The sequence below is a fragment of the Aedes aegypti genome, chromosome 2 (genome assembly GCF_002204515.2).
Source record: "Aedes aegypti strain LVP_AGWG chromosome 2, AaegL5.0 Primary Assembly, whole genome shotgun sequence".
In the NCBI taxonomy this organism is placed as follows: Eukaryota; Metazoa; Arthropoda; class Insecta; order Diptera; family Culicidae; genus Aedes; species Aedes aegypti.
Window position 1 is genome coordinate 154,085,870 of NC_035108.1, and position 25,394 is coordinate 154,111,263.

The 25,394-nt window shown below is 36.2% G+C and overlaps 1 protein-coding gene across 5 annotated transcripts in view; it reads right to left on the reverse strand.

Annotated features, from left to right (window-relative positions):
* Positions 1-2,229: 2,229 nt before the first annotated feature.
* LOC5569595 (poly(rC)-binding protein 3) overlaps positions 2,230-25,394 on the reverse strand; it is a 441,652-nt gene continuing 418,487 nt past the window's right edge. For all 5 annotated transcript variants that reach the window (XM_021842853.1, XM_021842849.1, XM_021842852.1 and 2 more), the window contains one exon: positions 2,230-3,156. In XM_021842853.1, the coding sequence (XP_021698545.1) occupies positions 3,072-3,156 (85 nt within the window). In that variant the 3' untranslated portion in view covers positions 2,230-3,071. The remainder of the gene's footprint in view (positions 3,157-25,394) is intronic.

Genomic DNA, 25,394 nt, shown 5'->3' on the forward strand with positions numbered 1-25,394 from the left:
CAATATCTCCGCCATTTTTCAACCGATTTTAATAGTTTAAAGCTTTTTTGAGCGCAAATAATGGCGCGTACATGATTGGTTTGAGATTTCACAGATTTGAGTAAGTTCAGGTGAACCCAAACTTTTGCACGATACACCATACTGAGGGGTGAGCCCAAACTTTTGCACGATGACTTGACTGACTGTTTCATTGATTTTGAATACTTTTCAGATTTTTCCGCCAAAATTTCGTAAGGTTACCTCAAAGAATATAAGATTACGATTCTAATGAAACCTTGTTTTAAAATTTTGGTCGATCCAATGCTGAGGACATTAGGTTTGTTTTTACAGTGTGTTTTTTGAAAAATGTCATAACTTTAAGTAAAAATTTAGTATACAAAGTTCAAAGAATGTTTTTGTAAAAATACATACGAAGTCAAAATAACTCTTTGTCTTTCGTATGCGGCTTAGAGAGTTACAATTGGACGTGTAATCACAGAGATATGGACTGAACACTTTTGCATGTTTTTTAGGGGGTGAACCCAAACTTATGCACGGGAGTGTATATAGTTTAGAAACCGTCTTGACCTACTTATTTAGCAAAAACAGCCCAAACCATGAAATTTTAACGAAAAATACAAAATTTTTCAACTCTTGTTAAACTTTAATACGAAAGCTGAAACTCGTTTTTAAAATATTTTGCATGTATTTTTTTTAATAAATTATTAAAACTCTATTTTTTTATTGAGTGTGTTCTATACACAGTTTAAAACAACTAAAATTGCTTCCAAATGATGTGCAAAAAATCAGAACCGATTGAGTATTCATGAGGTTATGGTCAAACAAAGATGATTTTTTAAAGAAAAATATGGAAAATTTGAACAAAACTACTTTTAAATAAAACTCTTATTTTCGACAAATTGAATGTTCTACAAACTTTTTAGAAATTGTCGCGAAAATATGTCGTTTTGTAATTCCGAAAATTAAACGTTATCCAGCTTTTTACGAGCGGTAATGGCTGCCAAGCATAAGCTCACTTTCTGGTAGGGACCAAACGATTTGAAGTATGGCGTGGGACGATAGAGAGCTGATCGATAAGTTTGTTTGATGATCGATCTTATCGATCTGTTGTCAAACAGCCCAAGTCAAACGTCCAAACGCTTGATCCCTACTAGAAAGTGAGTTTGCTTGTGGCGGCCATTAACGCTCGTAGAAAGCTGAATATAAGTGAGAACACGTGCGAAACACGTAGGATCGATAAACTAAATTTGTTTACTCTTCTAACTTACGGCTGTTTGAATGAATTTCCAAGAACTGCAGACACATATTTATTAATAAAACAGTTGAATCCAAAAGTTTAAGATGTACATCTAACGCAAATACCGTTTTGTTTCAAATTACAAACATGACTCATATACCGAACACTCGACTTTTCAAAGCGATTTTTCAAGCAAACCTCTCAAATTCTTCACAAGATCATCAATTCTTCTATGATTCAAGTTCTCTACATTTGAAAGTTATGAAAACATCAATTCTTACCTTTGAGAACACCAATGTTCTCAATATCAGTCATTTTCGGAATTTGAGACAAAACGGTATGTTTCGACCTTTTGTCATGTTTCGAATCTTGGGTGAATATTCTTCTATTCTAATTTCGAATCACAGAGGGTCTGCTTTGTTTCGATGAAATAAAGACCGATTTTCAGAGAAAGTTCTCGATTACTATAAACTTCGAATGTCGAGTGTCAATCATAAGGATATATCTTAGCTGGTAATGGAATCCAATGATTTAACAAATGCATAGAAATAAACCACTTGGTTATTACAGTGCTCACACTATTATGGGAAACCTAGTCGCTATTATTAGTCACTCCACCTGCAATTCAAATGGAGATGGCCTATAACAGTGGGTGACCCATAATAGTGTGACCACTGTATGTGAAAGACGCAATCTACTGTAACTTGTGATTCCATTGACGAAATGCTTTCAAATTTACAAAAAATATGCTTGAACCTTACATTTTTTCAAAATTTTAACCTGATATGATTTGTTTGAAAATGGTGAATAATTCAGAGCACGGATTTTTTTTTTCAAAAATGAAAATATCCCTTAAAAATGACCCTAAGTCTTTCAAATCAACATTACATTCGTTTCCCACGATGAAGCATTTTCAAATTCATGGTGAGGATGTTGAGATACCATATCTTTCGAATGGAGGGTATAGAATTGATGGTATTTTTTTTAATTAATAACAGTCCCAGACACACCGTGTATTGTAACCTGGAATTATGTATCCGCAGGGAGAGGATTTGCGGATTATGAACTGCATCAATCAGTTTCCACTTTTGATATTTATTATCCCTTCCTGTTTTTGATGGCGACTGTTTTTTCATCCTCCACTCATCTGCAGAGCTAATATTCGACTCATTTTATTATCATATAAATAATACGTTAAGAACGTTTTAACAAACATATTAAAAGCTAGTGATAAAGCCTACATAGTCCGCAGTTTAAAACTAGTTCAATAAAAAAAAAGAACGATAAACACATATCCCTATTTGTTTGCTGATCCGCCCATTATTACACAGATAGAGTGTGTGTATGCGAATCGAAACTGAATGCAATAAAAAAAAGCCTGTCGAACACAAGCAGCTATAAACGGTGTGCTCGCTGGCACGCTGGCACTAGTGTTTGTTTTATCAGAGTTACTTTTTTTCCTTCGCCCGATCAACATTGGATGTGTAATATTTAATTGATCACCGGAAGCGAGCATCCGACCAAAACCGGTGTGTGTGTGGGGGGCGAAACATAATATTTGGATGGAAAACCTGCTCCATCCCATAATACGTCGTCTTTGTCATTTGCTGCTGATGCTGCAGTTGCTCTCGCCCTTTTCTTTTACGTAAATTGTTGTCCTAAGAGATCTCGTGTGTTCACATTGTGGAAGATGACCTTTCGTCATCTTCCTCATCATCATCATACATGCATGCCTAGCGGTGTTCTTTTCCCGGTGACTTTTCTGCTAACTGTTAAGATTTACTATATGGCTATTAGCAACACAAATGGCATTCGGGGGTCGTCGGGGTCCGGCTTAATGAATGGGTGCTTTCACGATGTGGTTCGGAGCGATGTAGTGGTAGCCGGGGATCGGCAGTCCGGCCGTTTCCATGGAAATTCTAAAAGAATAGGGAAATTTACGGTGAAAAGGAGAAGAACGGATTAGTTTTCTGACTTATGATTTTGATAAACTAGAATATTTGTTATATTTCAGAAACGGTAAGTACATATGATATGCGTTTTCATTCATCTCGTTTGTTTCGCTTCTTTAGAAATGCGTACAAATGCAAACTGTAGTCAAACCGATGACAGTATGATGTAAAATAAGGATTTTTCCGTTCTACAGACGACGTTGCCATTCACTTTTTTCCACTGCATTTTCCGAGTGATTGTTCATAGCATGAAGATAATTTTTCATTTGTGGCTGAGACATAATATGAGCTTATGAGCATGAGCATTGATGACCGTACAATTCGTAGTTGCTACTCCGTGATTGACAAGAATCATCGAAATTGTACAGGGAATCAACAGATGTAGCTTGGGAGTAGCATATCATCTTCAATGTACATTTTCGAGGACTCTAAAATTAGTAATGTCAATAACGGCGCCGGCCACGTCCCTACGGTCATCGGGGAAGGGAAGGAATGTTAGTGTGACTTCCATTGTTACTAAAGACCGAGTATACCTCTGCATCTTCATGGTTGCCACGGGAAGGAGTTTTGTTAGTGGGAGGGCTTCAAAGCTACATGATCAGGATTCACCTTGGTAAGTGATGCGATTCATGTAACCTCTGTTTAAAAAGTTATCTATCAATGCATCGACATCTTAAACATCGAACTTTTCAAAGGTTTGAATCTCGAAATTTTATAAAACATGAATAAGCGCTTATGTCAACACTTAAAGTGACGAACTATTCATAGTTTGTCTAACAAATTCATACAAATATACATGTTATGATACAAATGTGTTATTACAAGCATGAAACGAGCTCACCAATTGGTAATACATCCTCGACTGAACAGTTAAAATCGCAGCGTCAAAACGTATAAGCAGGAATATGAAAAAACTCCGATGGCGCGCGAATGAAGTGCTAACTGAAAAACAAAAACACTCCGAGCGCGCAAAAAAATGAATCGGACAGCTTGAGTCTTCGCAATGCACTGGGCAAACGAACGAAACCAGCGAAAAACACTCCGAGCGCGCGATAATGAATCGGACTGCTTAGGTCTTCGCAAATCACTGGGCAAACGAACAAAGCCACCGAAAGCACACTCCGAGCGCGCGAAAATGAATCGGACTTCTTGGGTCTTCGCAAAGCACTCCTTAATATGAGCTTATTACCTATCAAAAACTATCGATTGGGCGGCAGCTGATAAACTGTAGTGGACATGAAGTGGGTGCAAATTCACAGTGACTTTACATACCCATATGTAATGGGCATTAGAGTGATTCCAAGCAACAGCACCAAAATTTGGTAAATTTTTTAATTCATTTTTTTCTATTGAGCTGAAACTTTGCACAGTTTTCCAGTTCCATCTAAATCGTCATTTTCCGATATCAAATCTTCAACTTGAGTCACGACTAACTTTTCAAAAGGGTGTATGTGAAAATGGTTCAAAAATATTCAAAAAGCTGCACAGCAAAAACGGTTCGTTCGATTGTTAGACAACTAAAGAAACAAAGTTAGACAACTAAATAAAGATTCCAAAAAAAATACACACAGTAAAAAAAATTTTTTTGCATTAAAAAACATAATTTTTGACACAAAAACTCAAATATCTCAAAACCCTATCGGAATACCAACGTAATTTTTTGAGGGAAAACGGTCCATTATATTAGCTATCTACTATAAAAATTTGGTGATGGTAAACCAATAAACAAAAAAGTTATGACATTTCAAACATGTCACAATTTTCACATTTAGTAGAAAAAAAAAATTTTTTTTCGGTGTAAATTATTACGGGAACCGCAGTTTGTTGCTGATTTTATTGTTAAGAGCCTTGCGTGAATTAAACAATTCGTTTTCATGTATTCATTAGTATTATGTATATTATATGTATAAATATTATGTATATGTATAAATATTATATGTATATGTATATATGTATAAATTAAAATGAATTAACAGATTACACGAAAATATTTTTTTTTTACCAGGACATTTTTTTTAGAGTATGATCGATGTGTTTCTAAATGTTATATATAAACTTTAAAAGTTTTGGATTTGGGTATGAGTTATGAGATCATGAAAACATTTTATTAATACTTATTTATTTATTTATTGTTATTCAATTTTTTTACAATATCGAACACTTTTGCATCATTATCAGTACAGTTCGAGTATAGTTTTGCTTTAACCCATTAACGCCCAGTGATCTATTTTGAGATCAGATGCCTCGAACGCCCAGTGATCTATTTTGAGATCAGTAACATTTCTGAATACAGTTAATTTTTTAGACAAAATGAATGGTTGGTATCTTTGACAAAGTTGTGAAAGACATTATGGGCAGTCTAATGACAGGTTTTTTAATTCATATTTCTTCCTCTAGGTTGCGCTATCAGCATGAAACATTTCTGTTTTGTCACCAGCTCTTGTCGGCATCACCACGCTCGTCTTATACTACCATAAGCGTGGTTTGCAAATCAGAGATTCCTGAACAATTATAGAATGGTTCATGTGCCGGAAGTCAGTGTGGATTCCGGGATTCCAGCGTAAATTCTGAGATTTCAGAATATATCCTGGGATGCCAATGTGGATCCAGGGCTTCCAGTGCAGAATCCTGGGATTCCAGTGTGGATTCTGGGAATCCCGTGTGGATTCTGGGAATCCAGTGTGGATTCTGGGAATCCAGTGTGGATTCTGGGAATCCCGTGTGGTTTCTGGGAATCCCGTGTGGATTCTGGGAATCCCGTGTGGATTCTGGGAATCCCGTGTAGATTCTGGGAATCCCGTGTAGATTCTGGGAATCCCGTGTGGATTCTGGGAATCCCGTGTGGATTCTGGGAATCCCGTGTGGATTCTGGGAATCCCGTGTGGATTCTGGGAATCCCGTGTGGATTCTGGGAATCCCGTGTGGATTCTGGGAATCCCGTGTGGATTCTGGGAATCCCGTGTGGATTCTGGGAATCCCGTGTGGATTCTGGGAATCCCGTGTGGATTCTGGGAATCCCGTGTGGTTTCTGGGAATCCCGTGTGGATTCTGGGAATCCCGTGTAGATTCTGGGAATCCCGTGTAGATTCTGGGAATCCCGTGTGGATTCTGGGAATCCCGTGTGGATTCTGGGAATCCCGTGTGGATTCTGGGAATCCCGTGTGGATTCTGGGAATCCCGTGTGGATTCTGGGAATCCCGTGTGGATTCTGGGAATCCCGTGTGGATTCTGGGAATCCCGTGTGGATTCTGGGAATCCCGTGTGGATTCTGGGAATCCCGTGTGGATTCTGGGAATCCCGTGTGGATTCTGGGAATCCCGTGTGGATTCTGGGAATCCCGTGTGGATTCTGGGAATCCCGTGTGGATTCTGGGAATCCCGTGTGGATTCTGGGAATCCCGTGTGGATTCTGGGAATCCCGTGTGGATTCTGGGAATCCCGTGTGGATTCTGGGAATCTCGTGTGGATTCTGGGAATCCCGTGTGGATTCTGGGAATCCCGTGTGGATTCTGGGAATCCCGTGTGGATTCTGGGAATCCCGTGAGGATTCTGGGAATCCCGTGTGGATTCTGGGAATCCAGTGTGGATTCTGGGAATCCAGTGTGGATTCTGGGAATCCAGTGTGGATTCTGGGAATCCAGTGTGGATTCTGGGAATCCAGTGTGGATTCTGGGAATCCAGTGTGGATTCTGGGAATCCAGTGTGGATTCTGGGAATCCAGTGTGGATTCTGGGAATCCAGTGTGGATTCTGGGAATCCAGTGTGGATTCTGGGAATCCAGCGTGGATTCTTGAAATCCAGTATAAATTCTGGGAATACAATGTGGATTCTGGGAATCCAGTGTGGATTTTGCGAAACCCAGTGTGGATTCTAGGAATTTAGTGTTGATTCTTGGAATCCAGTGTGGATCCTGGAATTACAATGTGGATCCTGGTGTTCCAGTCTGATTCCAAGTGTTTCAGTGTGGATCATAGGATTCTAGTGTAGATTGTGTTGCTGCATTGTGGATCCCTGGTTTCTAATGTGGATATTGGAATTCCACTAGGTTTGTTGTATTTTTGTGTATATCTTGGGACTGTTGTTCCGAATCTTGGTATTCCATTGTGGATATTGAAATTCCTGGAATTGAATCCGTGAATTCCAGTTTAGATCCTGGGATTGTAACATGGGTCGTGTAAATTCAATGTGAAACCTGAGATTTCAGTAGGGACCTTTGGTTTTCAGGATTGATGGACCTTGCAATTTTAGTGTGAACCGCAGGATTAGAACATGGGTCCTTGGTTTCCAATGTGAATGCTGGGATTTCAGTGTGGATTTTAGGATTTCAGTGTGGATATTTGAACACCAATGAAGATAATGCATTTTCAGTGTAGATCTTTGAAAGTCACTGGGGATCCTGGGATATTCCAGTATGGATTTCAGATGTGGATCCTAGGGTTTCATTGATGGATACCAGTGAAGAGTTTGAGTATCCAGTGTAGATTCTTGAATTCCAGCGTGGATCTTTGGATTCCAGCATAGATCATGGATTTCTAGTTTGGATTTTGGAATTCTAGTGTAGATGCTTGCAAGCATGGGAAACACTCACTCAATTTTTGCGTTTCCCTCACTCGCTTCCACGCACAGTCGGGAGCGAGAAAGCCGTTTCTGTAACCAACCCGAACGTTTCAATTTCCAGTGCCCTTTCTGCTTCTTCAACGAGCGCCAAGCGAAACAAACAACGGCAACTGATTGAGTCGCTACCGATTCTGAAAGCCGAAGCCAACCTAATGCATACCGAATGATTGTTTACATTCTGATTCCGTTGGAGTGGCATTCGGGTTTGAGTGCTGATGAGCGTTCACTGAATGGCAATCCACACCACGGGATGACTCAGTGAGTGGGAATCCGCTCAATCAGTTCAATGCATTCGGCGAATGGATGCTAAATGCGTTCACTTGATATAAGTGTATTTGTATTAACTTCTCTTTGTGTTCCTTCCGATTCTCGCTTTTACACCATCGGTTTCGACGCTTTCATGCTACACTCCAACCAGTACGGTTCAGCTATCACTGAATGTTCGGATGCAGCAGATTTTTTTGCTATTTTTTATCGACGGCGTTCGGGTGAGTGAGTGAATTTTCCCATGCTTGGATGCTTGCATTCCAGTGAGGATTCTGGCATTCCAGTGGGAATTGTTAAATGGTAACCCAAGGATATACTGAAGGAATCCTGTTAGAGTTATGCAGTCTGTGCAAATTTTGTAAAAAAAAATTGCGAAAATAGTGAGCAAAAACATTGGGAATCTAATGAGAATGCTGAGATTCTTGTGATGGCCTGTTGAAATCTTGTCTTATAGTTATATGGCAAACAGTTAGTATTCCTGAGAGAATCACGTAGAAATACTTTGGGAATTTGGATTGGTCTCATTGGTAAGAGTCAATTGTAAGAATTATTTGGGTATTGTGTAGAAATACTGCGGGAATTATCAACATTAAGAGAATTCAGCATCCTGGAATTAATGCAATGTGGATTTTGTGATATTCTTCGAGAATCCTGAGGGAATCCTGTTGGAATTCTGTGCGAAGCCTTCAGGATTTCTGTAGAAACAATATGTAATTGTTATGAATCCTGCTAAATCCTGAGTGGTTTTTATTACGACAAAAAATATCATATTCGTGGAAATTTGTATAAATGTGTACCCCGTAACCATTTGATACAAACGAGCCTGGCGTAAAATAAAGGAGGAAAATGCGACTACTGCGGCTATATGTGTATGAATGTATGCATGTTTGTATGTGCAAACGAGTATGTGTTGTGCATGTACGTGTATGTGATCGTGTGTGAGTGTTTCGTACGCGTGTCACATTCAGCATCATTCTGTGGTGTAGTTTTCAATTAAGCCTCGTTTTGTTATTTATACTTATGGTATCATGTTCTTACCGTTTACATAATGTTTGTCATAATATCTTGTCACTTTTTAATGCACCATACCACCTTCAAACATTTGCAAAAATAATCAAGTATTTTACTTGTTTTAATTATGAATCGTGGTTTACGGCCAACCAGCCGAGTGGAAGTTTAACAACTACCGAAAAGCTAAACATTACATATAATTTGCAATTGGATTAGATGGACAAATTGATTTGAAGATTTGCGAAAAAGTTACACGTCTTCTCAGTGAGAATCGAACTCACGACTCCCCGATCTCTAGTTGGGGCGCGTTAACCACTACGCCATGAGAGGACTCATGAACGCAGAAGTTAACCTGAATTCGATTTCAGCTCAATAATCACGTGGTCCTCTTTCGCAAAGTGCACCTCTTTCGGAAGAATTAGATGCCCATCCAAACACAACGCTTTCTATATATATCCAATGCCTAGCCCGAGAGCGCATTGTTTTTTAGATATAGGAATAGCACACTACACTAGCCAGCAACTGCGCTGGCTGAGGTTTCTATTGTGTGGGCTTCCAATGGGTCGCGACGTTCTCAAACGACCGGTTACGGAACATGAGTCCGTTGCTCGATAAATACTTGTTTTAATTATGAATCGTGGTTTACGGCCAACCAGCCGAGTGGAAGTTTAACAACTACCGAAAAGCTAAACATTACATATAATTTGCAATTGGATTAGATGGACAAACAAGTATTTATCGAGCAACGGACTCATGTTCCGTAACCGGTCGTTTGAGAACGTCGCGACCCATTGGAAGCCCACACAATAGAAACCTCAGCCAGCGCAGTTGCTGGCTAGTGTAGTGTGCTATTCCTATATCTAAAAAACAATGCGCTCTCGGGCTAGGCATTGGATATATATAGAAAGCGTTGTGTTTGGATGGGCATCTAATTCTTCCGAAAGAGGTGCACTTTGCGAAAGAGGACCACGTGATTATTGAGCTGAAATCGAATTCAGGTTAACTTCTGCGTTCATGAGTCCTCTCATGGCGTAGTGGTTAACGCGCCCCAACTAGAGATCGGGGAGTCGTGAGTTCGATTCTCACTGAGAAGACGTGTAACTTTTTCGCAAATCTTCACATCAATTTGTCCATCTAATCCAATTGCAAATTATATGTAATGTTTAGCTTTTCGGTAGTTGTCAAGTATTTTAATTTTATTCAATATTTTGCGTACATATGACCCACTGTGTACTGTGACAAAATGTGACCGTAGATTTCCATTTAAATGACGGTTTAAGTATTCTCTTATCATAATGCGATACTCCAGAAAGAATCAGGTGATTACTATAAATGTGAAATAATTCGGGCGTTAATGGGTTAAGGCCGCACGGGACGTCATCATAATCGCCCTATCCATTTCAAGAAGCAAATCTCAAGAACCACTCCAAATATTGATGCGAAAAATGTATCACTATGATTTTATATATGTAGTGCACAACCCGATACATTTTCAGCTTCATCGGTTCACTAAAACTCGAGATTTGCTTCCACAAAGTTTTGATGATAATTGTTAGAGTGAGATGAAAGATAGGGAAAATAACACGGTCTCCCGTGTCCCCTTAATTTTATTTTCTGACAATGGAATGAAACAGTGAAATTTTTGGGTTCCTTGGATCGTTTTCGCGTTATTATATTGCTCGCTGAGCTCTGATGCCGTTAATTCGTACTCTTCAGTAGTAGTAAAACAAAATGATAATTTTGTTAAATCTTCTTCTTTTCTGCGATTCGCCCAATCAAATAGTTCTTTTGCAGTTTTAATTGGATGCTCACGTTCTTTGGCTAAACTTGCTCTTGTGGCCATGCGCTTTATGGTTCCTCCAATAGCATCACAAGGACCTTTGCCATGTGACGTAGCAAAGAAATGCCATTCTGCATCAATTCCGTACTTTGATTTAAATTGACATAGGCTCGAAAAATTCTTACGATTTTTGTACTGCGATGCTGCTCCATCAGACATGTAATATATCTTTCTGATTTCTTTATCCTTATCAACGCGTAAAAAGTTAATCATTTTGGCAATGAACAAATTTACAGATACTGAGTCGTGTCTTAAATCTTCGGAAATTACAATAAAACTAAAATGTTCAATTTGCGTACTTCCATTGAAATAAATAACGAATGGATGAATTGTAGCTTGTTGTACGTTCCAGTGATGGGACTGCACTTCATCTTGCAATACAAAGCTATAGTTTTCAGAAAAATCACAAATGACTAAAAATTCACCATCTTGTAATGTATTTTTCGTATTTTTTAAAAAGCGGGATTGCTCTGTTTTAATAAAGTCGTGAGGAATTAAACTTTCTAATTTCAAGCAAAAAAATGACACAAACTCATCTACAGGTTTTGCAATAGATTCTAGGTCACACCTATCCGTGGTCACCCATTGCTCAAATGATAACTGATCAATATAATTTTCTTCAACCTCAGCGAATAAAGTATTTTCCAATGATGAAGAATCTGGACAATCCGAACAAGATCGTAGATAGCAATTTGATGTTGTATTTTCACACAAAAGACTACCAGTTAACATTTTAATATCCTTTGATAAATTGATTCTTTTCAAACTATGTAAGATTAGGTTAATATTTTCGTGTGTTGTGCACACACAAACATTATGTGTTCCTGAATTGGATAGAAGCTTGCATTGCCTTGGACGAAGGCTTGCAAATGAGGAAAAACCTACCTTAATATTTTCGTTAATTTCCTTGAAGCGTGTATACGCTTCCTTCAAAGTAGTCATCATTAATCGTTTTTGGATTGCTTGACGCTTTCCATCTTTTTTTACAGATACATAATCTTTTTGGCCAGGCATAGCTCTACTTACTTCATCGTCTTCAAAATATTGAATTATTTTTTCTTTTGTCTTATCTGTTAACGAAGTACTCGACCTAGCATTTTTGGTTGCAAGACAGTTATTATTGAATTGTTTTGCCTCTTTTGCTGTATTTCTATTGGTTTTGAACTCATCAATGGCGTCTCGAATAGACCACGAGCTTGGCAGCATCGACAAAATCAATAATTTTTCTTTCCTTGTCGTGGCTAGATTCGAGAACCTTTCCTTCATATTCATAATTACCTCATCATAGTCTGTATTTTCCACATCCTCAGGTCCTAATTTGAAGAGGTTTCTTCGTACAGCTTCGTTGATTTCACGGTATTTTTTCTCGGGATAAATGACGTAACCCAGACAACCAGAATGCACGTATAATGAAATCATCTCTTGCGTTATGCGATGCTTATATGTGCAATGTTTCACGTATAAGATGTCGTGAAAAGGCCTTATACGTACAAAAGTGGAGGCGATATACGTGCATGTTATATATGATGAAACATACACACTTAGAATAGAACACAGAATTCGGTAAAATAAATCACAGATTCTGAACTGTGAAATATGCTTTTACGGATTTATCTGTGGAACACAAATGTTTTCAATCGAACTGTCAAAAATTCACCGAACATGCTGTAAATGCGGAAAAATTACAGAATTCTGTTAAGCTTGAACATATCTTTCGGTGAAGATAGAAATTGTTTCTGCTTTCACCAAAAATCTGTGAAATCATTTGTCTGCCAGATTAACAACCGCTGCTTGAGTCCAAATTGATGATTTTTTCAAGCGAAGAAAGCTAAATAAAGTAAAAATCAGAGTGTCTTTTCAAAATGGAAAATAGTTTGGACTTCCAAAGAAAGTGAATGTGATTGATATTTTTGTGAGGGTCAAAATGCAATCTTATTGTATTCATTTGCAAGACCGTTAAATTTGCAGTGATCGGCACCGGGGTGTCTGACTTCAGTTGCGTTATTCATTATGCATAGTTAGAGTAATGTAGGCGCTGCTTAGTGATGATTGGGATAATATCATATTACGAAAAATCCGAATAGAAACATTTTCCCTTTTCACAAAACTTCTGTAAGAATACACCGAATCAATCGGTGAAATGCCAATTGAATAACAAATAAATAACCGTAAATCTGTGGAATTTCACCGAAAAGCTCAGTGAAACCTTCTGAAACAACTAACAATTCCACAGAATATCTGTACAAAATCACCGGACTATTCGGTGCTTTTGACAGATGCACTTTTTCAAGATTCACAGATCGTTCGGTGAAGTAAATAATCACCGAACGGTTCACCGAAAAATCTGCTGTTGAGAATTCGGTGAAATTTCACAGAAATCTGTGATAAATTCTAAGTGTGTAGCATTCAATGCGAGTGTGTAGATTTTATTGCGAACTAATCTATACTCTTATGCGACTTAATTTATGATAACAAAATTTATTTGACAGCTGCTACGGATTGATCCGAATTACTTTGTACGAGTATACGGAACGAAACGAAATGTACATATGGACTCGTAAAATAGCGTTTCATGCGAGGAAAATCATCGATGAAACGATTTCAACCACCATTTAGTGCGGATGTGATGCAATTTGTATGAGTAAACGACTTTGTTCGTAAACTGTTATGCGACTTCTGGTTGTCTGGGAACCCATCTTCGTCCATTTAATCGGAGTCACTTTTATTCCAGCTATCCCTTCGTTGAAGCGTTCGATGTTGACCATCTGGATGCACTCATCTTCTGATTGATTTGTTGAAACAGATGTCGCTGATGGTACCGTGGCAAGACTATCTGCACTTGGTACTTCTGGTAACTCCTCAGTTGTTGTCGGTGCATCTAGTAATTCCTCAGTTGTTGTTGTTTTCGAACTTCCTGCAACCTGATCCACCGATGATGTACAGATTGCCCGTTTGTCAACGTTTAAACGGCAGGACGTACAAATGCGTAAATTTGTATTCAATGTAGACATTGGAGCATAACCAGCCGCTTTCAGTTTATCTATGGTGCTTTCGGTGAGATTTCGTAGCTCTTTCGAACACTTTTTTTCTGCAAACGGCCTGCAACAGTTGAGAAAGCGACTACTCATGTTGCTCGTTAGATTTTAATAAACAAAATCACTTTTAAGTTTTTACTGACTAGTTGGGTGTCGTTTGCTTGACTGAAGAAAAATTTTACAATTAAATCTTTTATAACCATAGTGGTAGTATATTTTTAGCTTTTTCGTGAGTATGTTCATGGTATGTACCTATCATGTTTTTGATGTTGTTGAAGTTACTCGCTTTCTCCCAAATATGATTAACAAAGTCTATTCTCTACCAAGGCGGGTCTATACCCAGGTGTAATCAGATTTTAACTTTGTGGAGAAATCCAGCGCCGAGATAACCGACCTGCTTTACGTATACTAGATCACCTGGGTATAGACCCGCCTTGTTCTCTACGAGGTAAACTTATTGCAGGTAAACTAGTCGTATACCTGTATAGAAAAATTTTTTTGTAGCTTTTGTCTTCAATATTAGATTTCTTATAGGTTTCTTTTATCAAAAGGTTTCAACACTATTGAGAGAATTTTTCTTCAGTTACGTACAATAAAAATATGACACTATCAAGACTTTAGATCACAACACTGGATCGCGTCTAACTTTCTAATAGATGCTATAATAGTTATGAATAATTAAATAAAATATCATGAAAACAACTTGTTAACTTCATGTGGTACCCTTAACAAAAAAATCAGCAACAAACTGCAATCCTAAAAAAAAATTAACAATGAAAAAAAAAAAAATTTCACTGAGTGTCAAATTTGTGAAATATTTGAAATGTCATAACTTTTTTGTTTATTGGCTTACCATCATTTTTATGGTAGATAGCTAATATAATGGACCGTTTTCCCTCAAAAAATTACGTTGGTATTCCGATAGGGTTTTGAGATATTTGAGTTTTTGTGACAAAAATGATGTTTTTTAATGCAAAAAAAAAATTTTTTTACTGTGTGTATTTTTTTTTGGAATCTTTATTTAGTTGTCTAACTTTGTTTCTTTAGTTGTCTAACAATCGAACGAACCGTTTTTGCTGTGCAGCTTTTTGAATATTTTTGAACCATTTTCACATACACCCTTTTGAAAAGTTAGTCGTGACTCAACTTGAAGATTTGATATCGGAAAATGAAGATTTAGATGGAACTGAAAAACTGTGCAAAGTTTCAGATATTTTTGAAATGGTCGATCAGAATCGACTTGCATGCCTCCGTGGAATCCCTCACAAGGGTTATTCTTTGGAGGCATTCATGAAGAAGTTTTCACTGGATTAGACAAAACATAAAGAGTTCCCGTTGTGAAAATTTGAATTTACAAATATTGCTGATATGCAGTGGTATGAGACAAAATCACAAAAAAGAGCAATACAAATCTATGCAAACTACCAAATTTGTGAAACGATGTGTTACGATCGACATTACTTCTGAATTTGATAGGCCCCTCTAGGCCCCCGTCAGGAAAAGTCCTAGCTACGCCAATGTGTATAGGTGGACATTCAACATGTTTTTAAGAAATTTAAATCGACCTGTTATTAACTTATATTTATCATGGTATATTGGTATATTTAATCTGTATTTGTGGAGCTTTACAAACGAAATAATTTTAATTTTACAAATATATTCGAAAATTGAAATCAACACACAAGAAATACAGGTTGGACTCGATTATCCGGAGTATAGATATGTTTTTCACTCCGGATAATCAAATCCTCCGGATCATTGAATAACTAAAAGAAAAATTAAAATCTGCGATAAAAGAACATAAATTATATCTTTCTTCGTTGTTTTATTTATATGATTCAGTGACGTAGCCAGAAAAGATTTCTAAGAACATAAGGGGTATTGAGATGAAAAACAAAATGGTAAGCATACACGTAAAACCCTTTTACAAACCTACCTACACCCAAAACTGCTAAACCATTCATATTGTATTGTAATTCATTGTAATATGTGCAATGCTGAATTATCTCAAATTAATTCATAAAAACTGAAAACCAAGAATATCAAAAACATACTTCGGTTAATCGAGTCTAACATTCCGGATAATCGAATGCCGGATGTTCGAGTCGCCGAATAATCGAGTCCGGCCTGTATTGAAAAACTACACTAAGATATTGATTTTTCATGAGGGCTTACTTGCAATGATGGATTTCTATTCGTCGCTGCACGCTTTGTTCGGGACACATTTTATTGTTATATCACCAAATCTTATTTCGTATGTAAAACAACATATTTTGGCAAATTATAAATGAAAGAGGAGATCGATGAAGAGAAATCGATCAAGCCAGTTAAGTCTCTCTGAAGGAAAAGAGTCGACTTATTTGAAATGGCTTCGCGGTCCCCCTGAGAAGTCGCCAGTTGGGGAACCCTGCTCTTTGAAATTATTGTATATTCCATCAAATGCCTTAACATCATTAAAAGAACATTCCTGGCATATACTTTATTCGACCCCATTTGCATCTCTTACATCATGAACCGCTCCCATTTGGGGGAACGAGGCCTTGCACAAACATCCGCACACAAACGGAGCGCGCGATGCCACTTTGATTCCCCAGGTCTATGAAAATGACGATAATAATGAGGGGATTATCATAATAATTGTGCACATATGTGACCACCAAACACAGCTGCTGTCGTTGCAATTCCAATGAAAGGACGACGCCGATAGAATATCATGATGATATGCACGGTGGCGAACGGACGGCAACCAGGATACCTAATTAATTAAAATTCTGTGATTGCTGCTGCGATGCGAGCAATCACAGCTTAGTCCACCGGATTATTCAAATCTAACAAATGAATCCGAACGTCTCTATTCGAATTCCACATGCGTAAGCCGCTCTGTGTGAGAATTTTACCCGGATCGTTTCCTAATTGGGGGAAAGATAAAAATTTGGCGTGATAAAAATTGTTCATCGGAATTCGAAATTATCCGGACAACATTGTTTGGCTGAAGTAACTCTGATCGGCACTCCCGCCACCGGTTCATACAAACTTTACAGGTAATCAGATTGCCCAAATCACAACATTTTAATTAGATCGTTTGCGAAAAGTGTATCAATTAGTACGTTTCGAGGTCCTGTTTTCCATGGGAACGGTATCCAATCCCTCGGTTGTATGGTCGGATTGCAAAAGTCAAACTCGAAATCGAAATGCACTCGTGACTCCTATTCAACTGTGGGGTGGCCATAGAAAGCGAATACCTGCAGTCGACGGACGAACGGTGGCGATTGTTGTTTGCTGAGTGGGTGCACAGAGCAATTTTCAACCGGTTGATGGTTGTGTGGGAACATGCCATAGGAAACCGTGACCTATGGGCCTTCCAACGGGGTGGTGGTGTGCAGTTCTGAAGAGTTGTTTTGGAAGCTGGACGCGGAATGTTACATTTTCAAACGATATTACTTGTTTGTGGTTGATGCGCAGTTTTGGAAAGTCGTTATTCATATTTAACTTTCCGTGTTCAGTTACAGCATTTCACGGAATGCTCACGTGGAACCGGATTAGCAACTTATGCTCTTCATTACGGAAAATGTATTTGTACAGAGGTTTCCAGAATCGGTATACAAGAACCATTTTCAATCAACTAGTAAGCGCTTCTGAAAACTACGAAAGTATACAAGTATCAAAAATGTCTTCATTTCGACGACCAGTAAACAAAGGACTATGCAAATTTTAGCAAAAAAGTCAAATGTCCATGTCCATTAATATTGTTCCAATCCATACGAGCAATTATCATCCAGAAACTATGGAAACAACTCATTCACTGATCAGTATTGATCTATTATTTTTCGACAAAGAATATGTGCGTGAATTCATGGTTTGTCAAAGTTTCAGTAATCGGATTTTCTCTTTACTAATGAAAACTAATTCCGCTCCACATACTGCTAACACCTACTGCCATTTAAGGCATGAGGACTCACCGGTACACAACACGACACACTTAGCCAATCCATCATCATTACTTTGAACAGCAAATGACCAAATGAAAGAAACAAATTTCATAAGGTCCTTGGAGCTCTTATCGACTTCTTTTTTACTACCTCTGACTACATACCTTATTTCCTCCTTGCTCTGATTATAACCAAAGCGTTCTAGCCAGTGAGGAAATGTTACCCATTAAAACTTTGATTGAATCGATGATTTATTTAGATTTTGGTTACCTTTTGTAGGTTTTCGTTGAACTGTTCTTAAGAATTAGAATCACTAGACCCTTTGTCTGTGTTTGGGGTCAATTGTCTTTGGCGGGGCTGTGTTTTTGTTAGTGAACCGATTTGGGAAAGTTTTCCACATGTTGGTGAGTTTTTTTTATTTGCGAAAAGATTTTTTCCAATTTTCTCGAATAATAGTTTTCTAGAGTATTATTTATGAAAATAGAACGTTGTCTGTCTTTTGGGATCATATTGTCCCCAAATTTAAATCGCTATAACATCGCGTAATACAAATGGATTTTCGATTTTTCTGCAGTTTTAGAAAGCGAATTTAATTGAGTTTTAATGAATAAATAAAAAAAAAATCAAAGGGGGATGATTCATCGCAGCGAGTGGATATTGTAAAAACGGTCCAAAAACAGCGAATTTCCAAAACTTTATATTGCGTTTCGTTGCAAGAAAAATTCTGATTGATGGAAAATTCATGGTAATCTATCGGGAAATTTTTCACCAAATGCATCGTACTTAGTCACCCGCGACATCAAATGTTGCACTATTTATGTTTATGTTCCAAATTTTGACATTGACCTGTTCTTCTATCTCACCAAATGCATTGTGTCGCGTTTTATGTGATAACTATGGTTAGAGAAAGTAGAAAGGATCATTTAATTGAACTGATCCGTTCAAAGAGCATGTAGTTGCTGATACAAAATTTGAAAGATACAAAAATCATTTATAAATAGGAGCGTAGGAGGGTAATCAAAAATCATAATAAACGGAATTGGGGAATGCAACCAAATGATTATTTTCTGAGTCGTATATGACGGATTTCACGCCAACTCGACAAAGGGATTGGCAGAATTCAATGAAACTTTCTGGATGTGAAGACTTTGTGAAACTAAGATACTTTACATACTTTGTTTTTTCAAAATCGATCTATACTAACATTTGGAAAGGGTCAAAGTTTTTTTTTTTTACTTTTTTTTATAAACCCGTATACACGGTGCTCCAATTACCGTTATTATCAAATAAAATATACCATCCAAACGGCAGTCGGCAGTTAATTTCTAACGTTGTTCTGCACCTCTGGGCCGAATTTAAAAAAAAAATCCTTAGTCAGAATTTTGAGTTACGCCCTTTTAAAGTTTATATGATAAAAATCACATGAAATATGCCACTTAAACTTGTTTAAACAAAGAGATTATAATAAAATTTTGTAGTTTTAATTTTTCATATGGTTATAGATAATAAAAAATACATTTTTCTAATTTTTTTATAGACTGACATTTGAAAAGGGCCAATGCTATGTTTAATTATTCCTAATAAGCCAATACACGAAAAATTATATCTTTCAAATTAACGCCTGATAGTGATTTTAGGAAATTGTCTAAAGCATTAAAATTTGTATGAAAAATTCTTGGACAGGATATGCAGATACGCCCTTTGAAATGTATGGAAAGAATATGGAATATGTAATATGGTGGATTTTGCTCCATCTATAATCAACGGTTAGCTAGGTGGATACATAATAATTACACCTTTGCGATTGTTCTTATTTCATTAAATTTAGCAAGTTGCATAGAAGGAATGATTCAAATATAATGTAACGCAGAATTTTCCACGTTACAGCTTTTGTATGGAAAATGTATGAACCGTAACACTACTGAACCTCCTAGTAACGTAATATTTGGATGATTCCAAATTTACACGTACACATAGTGTAATTGAAAAAGGACCAAAGTATAATTGAAATATACACATTTCAATATAGCTGAACAATGACTGTATCAAAGTTGACCGAAACACTCGAACATCACTTATCTGTATCTATATTATACATCTGTAATCTATTTAATTCTTTTCTATTCTAATCTGTTCTATTCTATTCAATTCTACTCTACTTAAATTTATTCTACTCTGATTCACCCCACTTGTTCTTATACATATTTTTACAAATGGACACAATAAAAAGATTTTAACGGTACACTTTCGATATTTGTACGGCTTTATCGAGCTCCCAGTTGCTATGTACAGATTTTGACTCCTAATGCGTGCTACTCATATGATCCAAGAAAATGAAGTTTTGAATTATTATTTCACAGTAAGTCCAAATAAGGGTTTCAACTTATAAATGATAATTGTTATGTATTTTAAGGAACTGAAGCATTATGTATTAAATGCTTTTCATATGAGCTGGATCATTGTTTTAAAGGTTATTTGAACAAGTTTGTCGAGAGCTGGGAAAAGCAGAGTCTGACAAAATCTTCGAAATATCATATCACCTAGTTTCATGTAAAAGACTTCTGCAATGCGACTGGTCGAGGACTAGGCTGACATAATGCGCAAGCGTCGGAGTCTGTGCATAGCGCTGTTTCACAGACCTGTCAGTGCTATAAAATCGAACAAACATCGAAAGTGTACCGTTCAATTCTTTTGCGCGCAGTTGTTGATTATAAGAACAAGAAGGGTGGATCAGAATAGAATAAATTTAAGTAGAGTAGAATTGAATAGAATAGAATAGATTAGAATAGAAAAGAATTAAATAGAATTGAATAGAATATAGAATATAGAATTATGTAGATACAAATATGTTATGTTCGAATGTTGCGATCAACTTTGATGTTCAGCTATATTGATGTGTATATATTTCAATTATACTTTGGCCCTTTTCTAATGTGAACGTGTAGATTTTATGCAACTTGCTGAATTTAATGAAATAAGAACAACCGCAAAGGTGTAATGATTATGTATGCACCTAACCGTTGATTATATATGAAACGGAATTCACCATGCAATATTCTTTCCATACACTTCAAAAGGGCGTATCTGCATATCATGTCCAAGAATTATTTATTCAATGCTTTGGACAATTTCCTAAAACAGCTATCAGGCCTTAGATTGTTAGATATAATTTTTCGTGTGTTGGTTGATAAATAATAACTAAACATAGCATTGGCCCTTTTCAAATGTTGGTCTATTTTTTTTTTTTATTAAAATGTGGTTTTTTTTTATCTAAAACCAGATAAAAAATCAAAACTACATTTTTTGTATTATCTCTTTGTTTAAACAAGTTAAAATGGCATATTTTATGTGATTTCTATCATATAAACTTCAAAAGAGCGTACATCAAAATTCGACTAAGGATTTTTTTTTCAAAACCGGCTCAGAGGTGCAGAACAACGTCAGGAATCAACTGCTGACTGCCGTTTGAATGGTATATTTTATTTGATAATAACGGTAATTGGAGCACCGTGCGTATAACTCGAAAACGATAAGACCTACAAAAAAGTGTTGTATGGGGGACTGTCGTGAAATTTCCTGACGTTTTAGAGAAAAAAATAAAAAAAATAAAAACACATTTTCTACACTAAAAAAAATTATTCAAAACTTTAAAGTCGATTTAAAATAAAACGGCCATTTCAGATTTTGATCATCCTTAAGCAAAAAGTTTCGTAATTAAATTTACTAAAAGTCGTCCATACATTGCAAATTGGGCATATTTTTGGGAAATTTTTTTTTCTAACATCGATTTTTTTAATTCCCAAGTTTTTTTTTTATAAACCCGAATAACTCGAAAACGGTAAGACCTACAAAAATGTGTTGTATTGGGGACTGTCGTGAAATTTTCTGAAGTTTTAGAAAAAAAATTGAAAAAATAAAAACACATTTTCTACACTGAAAAAAATTTATTCAAAACTTTGAAGTCGATTAAAAAAAACGGCCATTTCAAATTTTGATCATCCTTAAGCAAAAAGTTTCGTAATTAAATTTACTAAAAGTCGTCCATACATTGCAAATTGGGCATATCTTAGGGAAAAAAGTTTTTCTAACTTCAGTTTTTTTAAGTCCCAAACTGAAATTTATTTTTTCAAAGATTTTGTTTTAAACCGTCAAATATGATTGTGTTTTCAAGTGATAAATGAGTTTGAATCAGAAAATAGATTGTATTTTTTATTGAGAATAGTTAAAAAACGGAATTATACAGTGATTATGTTTTTTAAATGCAGGCAATCAATGGACTTCGCCTCTGCCTATTAGAAAATCAACTCCGTCTAACAATCCGACGGATTTTTATGGTTTGAAAGGTATCACAACAGTATTGCAAACATTGAAAAGTAACAACCTTATCCATACCCTATTAAATTCTCTTCTAGAAAAAGTTTTGTGAAAAAAAAAACTTACTACACGTACCTGCGTTAAACGCCAGATGAATAAGAAATAATGAATATGTTTGTATTGTTATCTACCTAAAAAAAGTTGATAAGCTCATAACTCATGATTTTATTTGCAAATAATAGTCTGTTGAGGGGCCCAAATAGCCGTAGCGGTAAACGCGCAGCTATTCAGCAAGACCAAGCTGAGGGTCGTGGGTTCGAATCCCACCGGTCGAGGATCTTTTCGGGTTGGAAATTTTCTCGACTTCCCAGGGCATAGGAGTATCTTCGTACCTGCCACACGATATACGCATGCAAAAATGGTCATTGGCATAGTAAGCTCTCAGTTAATAACTGTGGAAGTGCTCATAAGAACACCAAGCTGAGAAGCAGGCTCTGTCCCAGTGGGGACGTAACGCCAGAAAAGAAGAAGAAGAAGTCTGTTTTCTATGAAACAAAAAAGACTCCTTAAAACAAGGTAAATACTGGTAATTAGCGACTTTTCTGAAAATTATAACGCTGCTCAAGGATATCACTGGAATATTTCCCAAGCAACGATACACCAATTATAGATTTACCATAAAAAAGATAATAAATTGGAAAATGTTAATTTTATTATAATATCAGATTCATGACACTGTAGCAGTTCAGCTATTTATTTCAAAATTGATAAATTTTGTTAAACAAATCAAAAGTTATTTTTAAGTCAGATGGAGCTGCAGCTCATCACAAAAAAAAAAAATTGTCAGCTTATGTAATTTCAAGAAAATACATGGATTGGAAGCAGAGTGGCACTTTTTTGCCACATCCCACGGCAAAGGCCCCTGTGACGCTATTGGTGGCACTCTCAAGCGAATGGCAAAAAGAGCAAGCCTTGCAAAATACTATGGAAACACAATCGCAACTCCGCGAGAACTATTCGACTGGGCAATGAAACAAACTGATACATGTATCACCAAATTAAATTTCAGTTGTATATCTAATGAACAATATGTTAAAATGTCAGAGGAATTGGTGGAATTTTTTGATAAGGTTAAAACTGTCCCTGGTACCCAAAAATATCATTGTTTTATGCCTATTAGTGATACACAAATTGCAGCCAAACGGTATACGAATTCAGAGGATGAACCAAATATATTCAATTTATTCAGAAAGCCCAAAAATAATGTAAATATTCATGTGCAGATACTACGTTTTAGGATATATAGCAATAATAAAAATAAAAACAAACCACGACTTTTTTTTATAAGCATAATATTGACCCTTTCCAGACACCTGTTAAGATTGGCTTTGACCAAATAAGAAATTAAATATTATTGTGATATCTTTCCAACCATAAAAAAACCATCGGATTGTTAGACGGAGTTGATTTTCTCATGAGCGGTTTGGTGCGAGATCAATTAAATTAAATATAAAAAAAACTCTGTATAATTCCGTTTTATTTCTTTTAACTACTCCCAATAAAACAAATATGATCTATTTTGTGATTAAAACTCATTTATCACTTGAAAATATGATCATACTTGACTATTTAAAGCGAAATGAAAATAAAATAAAAAATTCATTTGGACTTAAAAAAATCGATGTTAGAAAAACTTTTTTCTCTAAAATATGCCCAATTTGCAATATATGGATGACTTTTAGTAAATTTAGTTACGAAACTTTTTGCTTAAGGATGATCAAAATCTGAAGTGGCCGTTTTTTTAAATCGACTTCAAAGTTTTGAATCATTTTTTTTTCAGTGTAGAAAATGTTTTTTAGTTTTTCAATTATTTTTCTAAAACGTCAGGAAATTTCACGACAGTCCCCCATACAACACTTTTTTGTAGGTCTTACCGTTTTTGAGTTATACGGGTTTATAAAAAAAAGTAAAAAAAAACTTTGACGCTTTCCAAATGTTATCCCCTTCCAGCGATGAACCATCCCTCTTTTGAATTTTCTTATATTTTTTAGTAAAATTTAATTCACTTTTCTTTCCAAAGCTACAAAAAATTGAAAATCACGTTTTGAATTTGTGGTCAATGTGATCCCAAAACAATAACAAGTTTTAGGACAAGAGTGATATTTTTTTTATCTTTGAAGAATGCCGCAATCCAGGATCGAAACGTCGGAGTGCCGAATCATTAACGATGACGATTTCTCTTTCTACAGCTAGTCCTGTGGAAATCTTCTACCTATTAGCGTAACTTGAACTCAAATCTGGAGAGTGCTTGACTGATTCGATCAATGAAAAAAATCCTCAACATGACGCATACTAAGCATGAGATATTGAATTTTCTGGGGAGGGCTGAAATTTATCTTTGCTGAATTGATGTTTAAAAGATGTATTCTCTTGTAAACTTCTAAAAATGTTGGCATCAAATTCCCACAAGTATTTCATGAATTGTTCCAAAGAGAGATTCATAGAATAATATGTAGAATTTTAGAACAACAAATCTTATCAGCTTCTCAATAAAAGGATAAAAGGAAGGGCTAGCAGGATTGTTGAAAAATTAATATAATATATTTAAAGTTGTTCCTACACGATTCACGAATGAACTCTTCGACCATCTTCGAAATTTCAGATTAATCCTAGGATCTGTGTCTGGTAATCTCTGTTCAACTTCTTTCAGGAATTTTCATCTCGGGATTCAATTTCGAATTTCAACGAAGGATAAAGAATTGAGAACAATCTTACCAGTAAATGAAAACGCACAGTATTGTCTATGGTTCAAATCTTTGGTCTTGCTCCAATGGGGAGCATAACGTGACAAGCCATACAACATTTTTTGGAGGTCTCAAACAAAAAGCGTGACAACGGAGGGGAGTATCAAAACGAATGATACAGTACATAACTGCAATCAGAGATCCTTATCGAGATCATGATCAAATGACCTTTATTGTGATCAAATAATCTTTATCATTTAAATTGTGTTTTAAAAAAATCAATCCTTGTTCTGCCAGCACAGACCATACTTTTTTGTTTGGTTGAAATATAACTAGTAAACAATATTATTATTAAAATCTTTCACCGTAGTTCACTTTCACTACACATACTTCATAATTTATATACATTTTTGTTTACAATTTTATTTGGGTTTTCTAGAGAACATTTG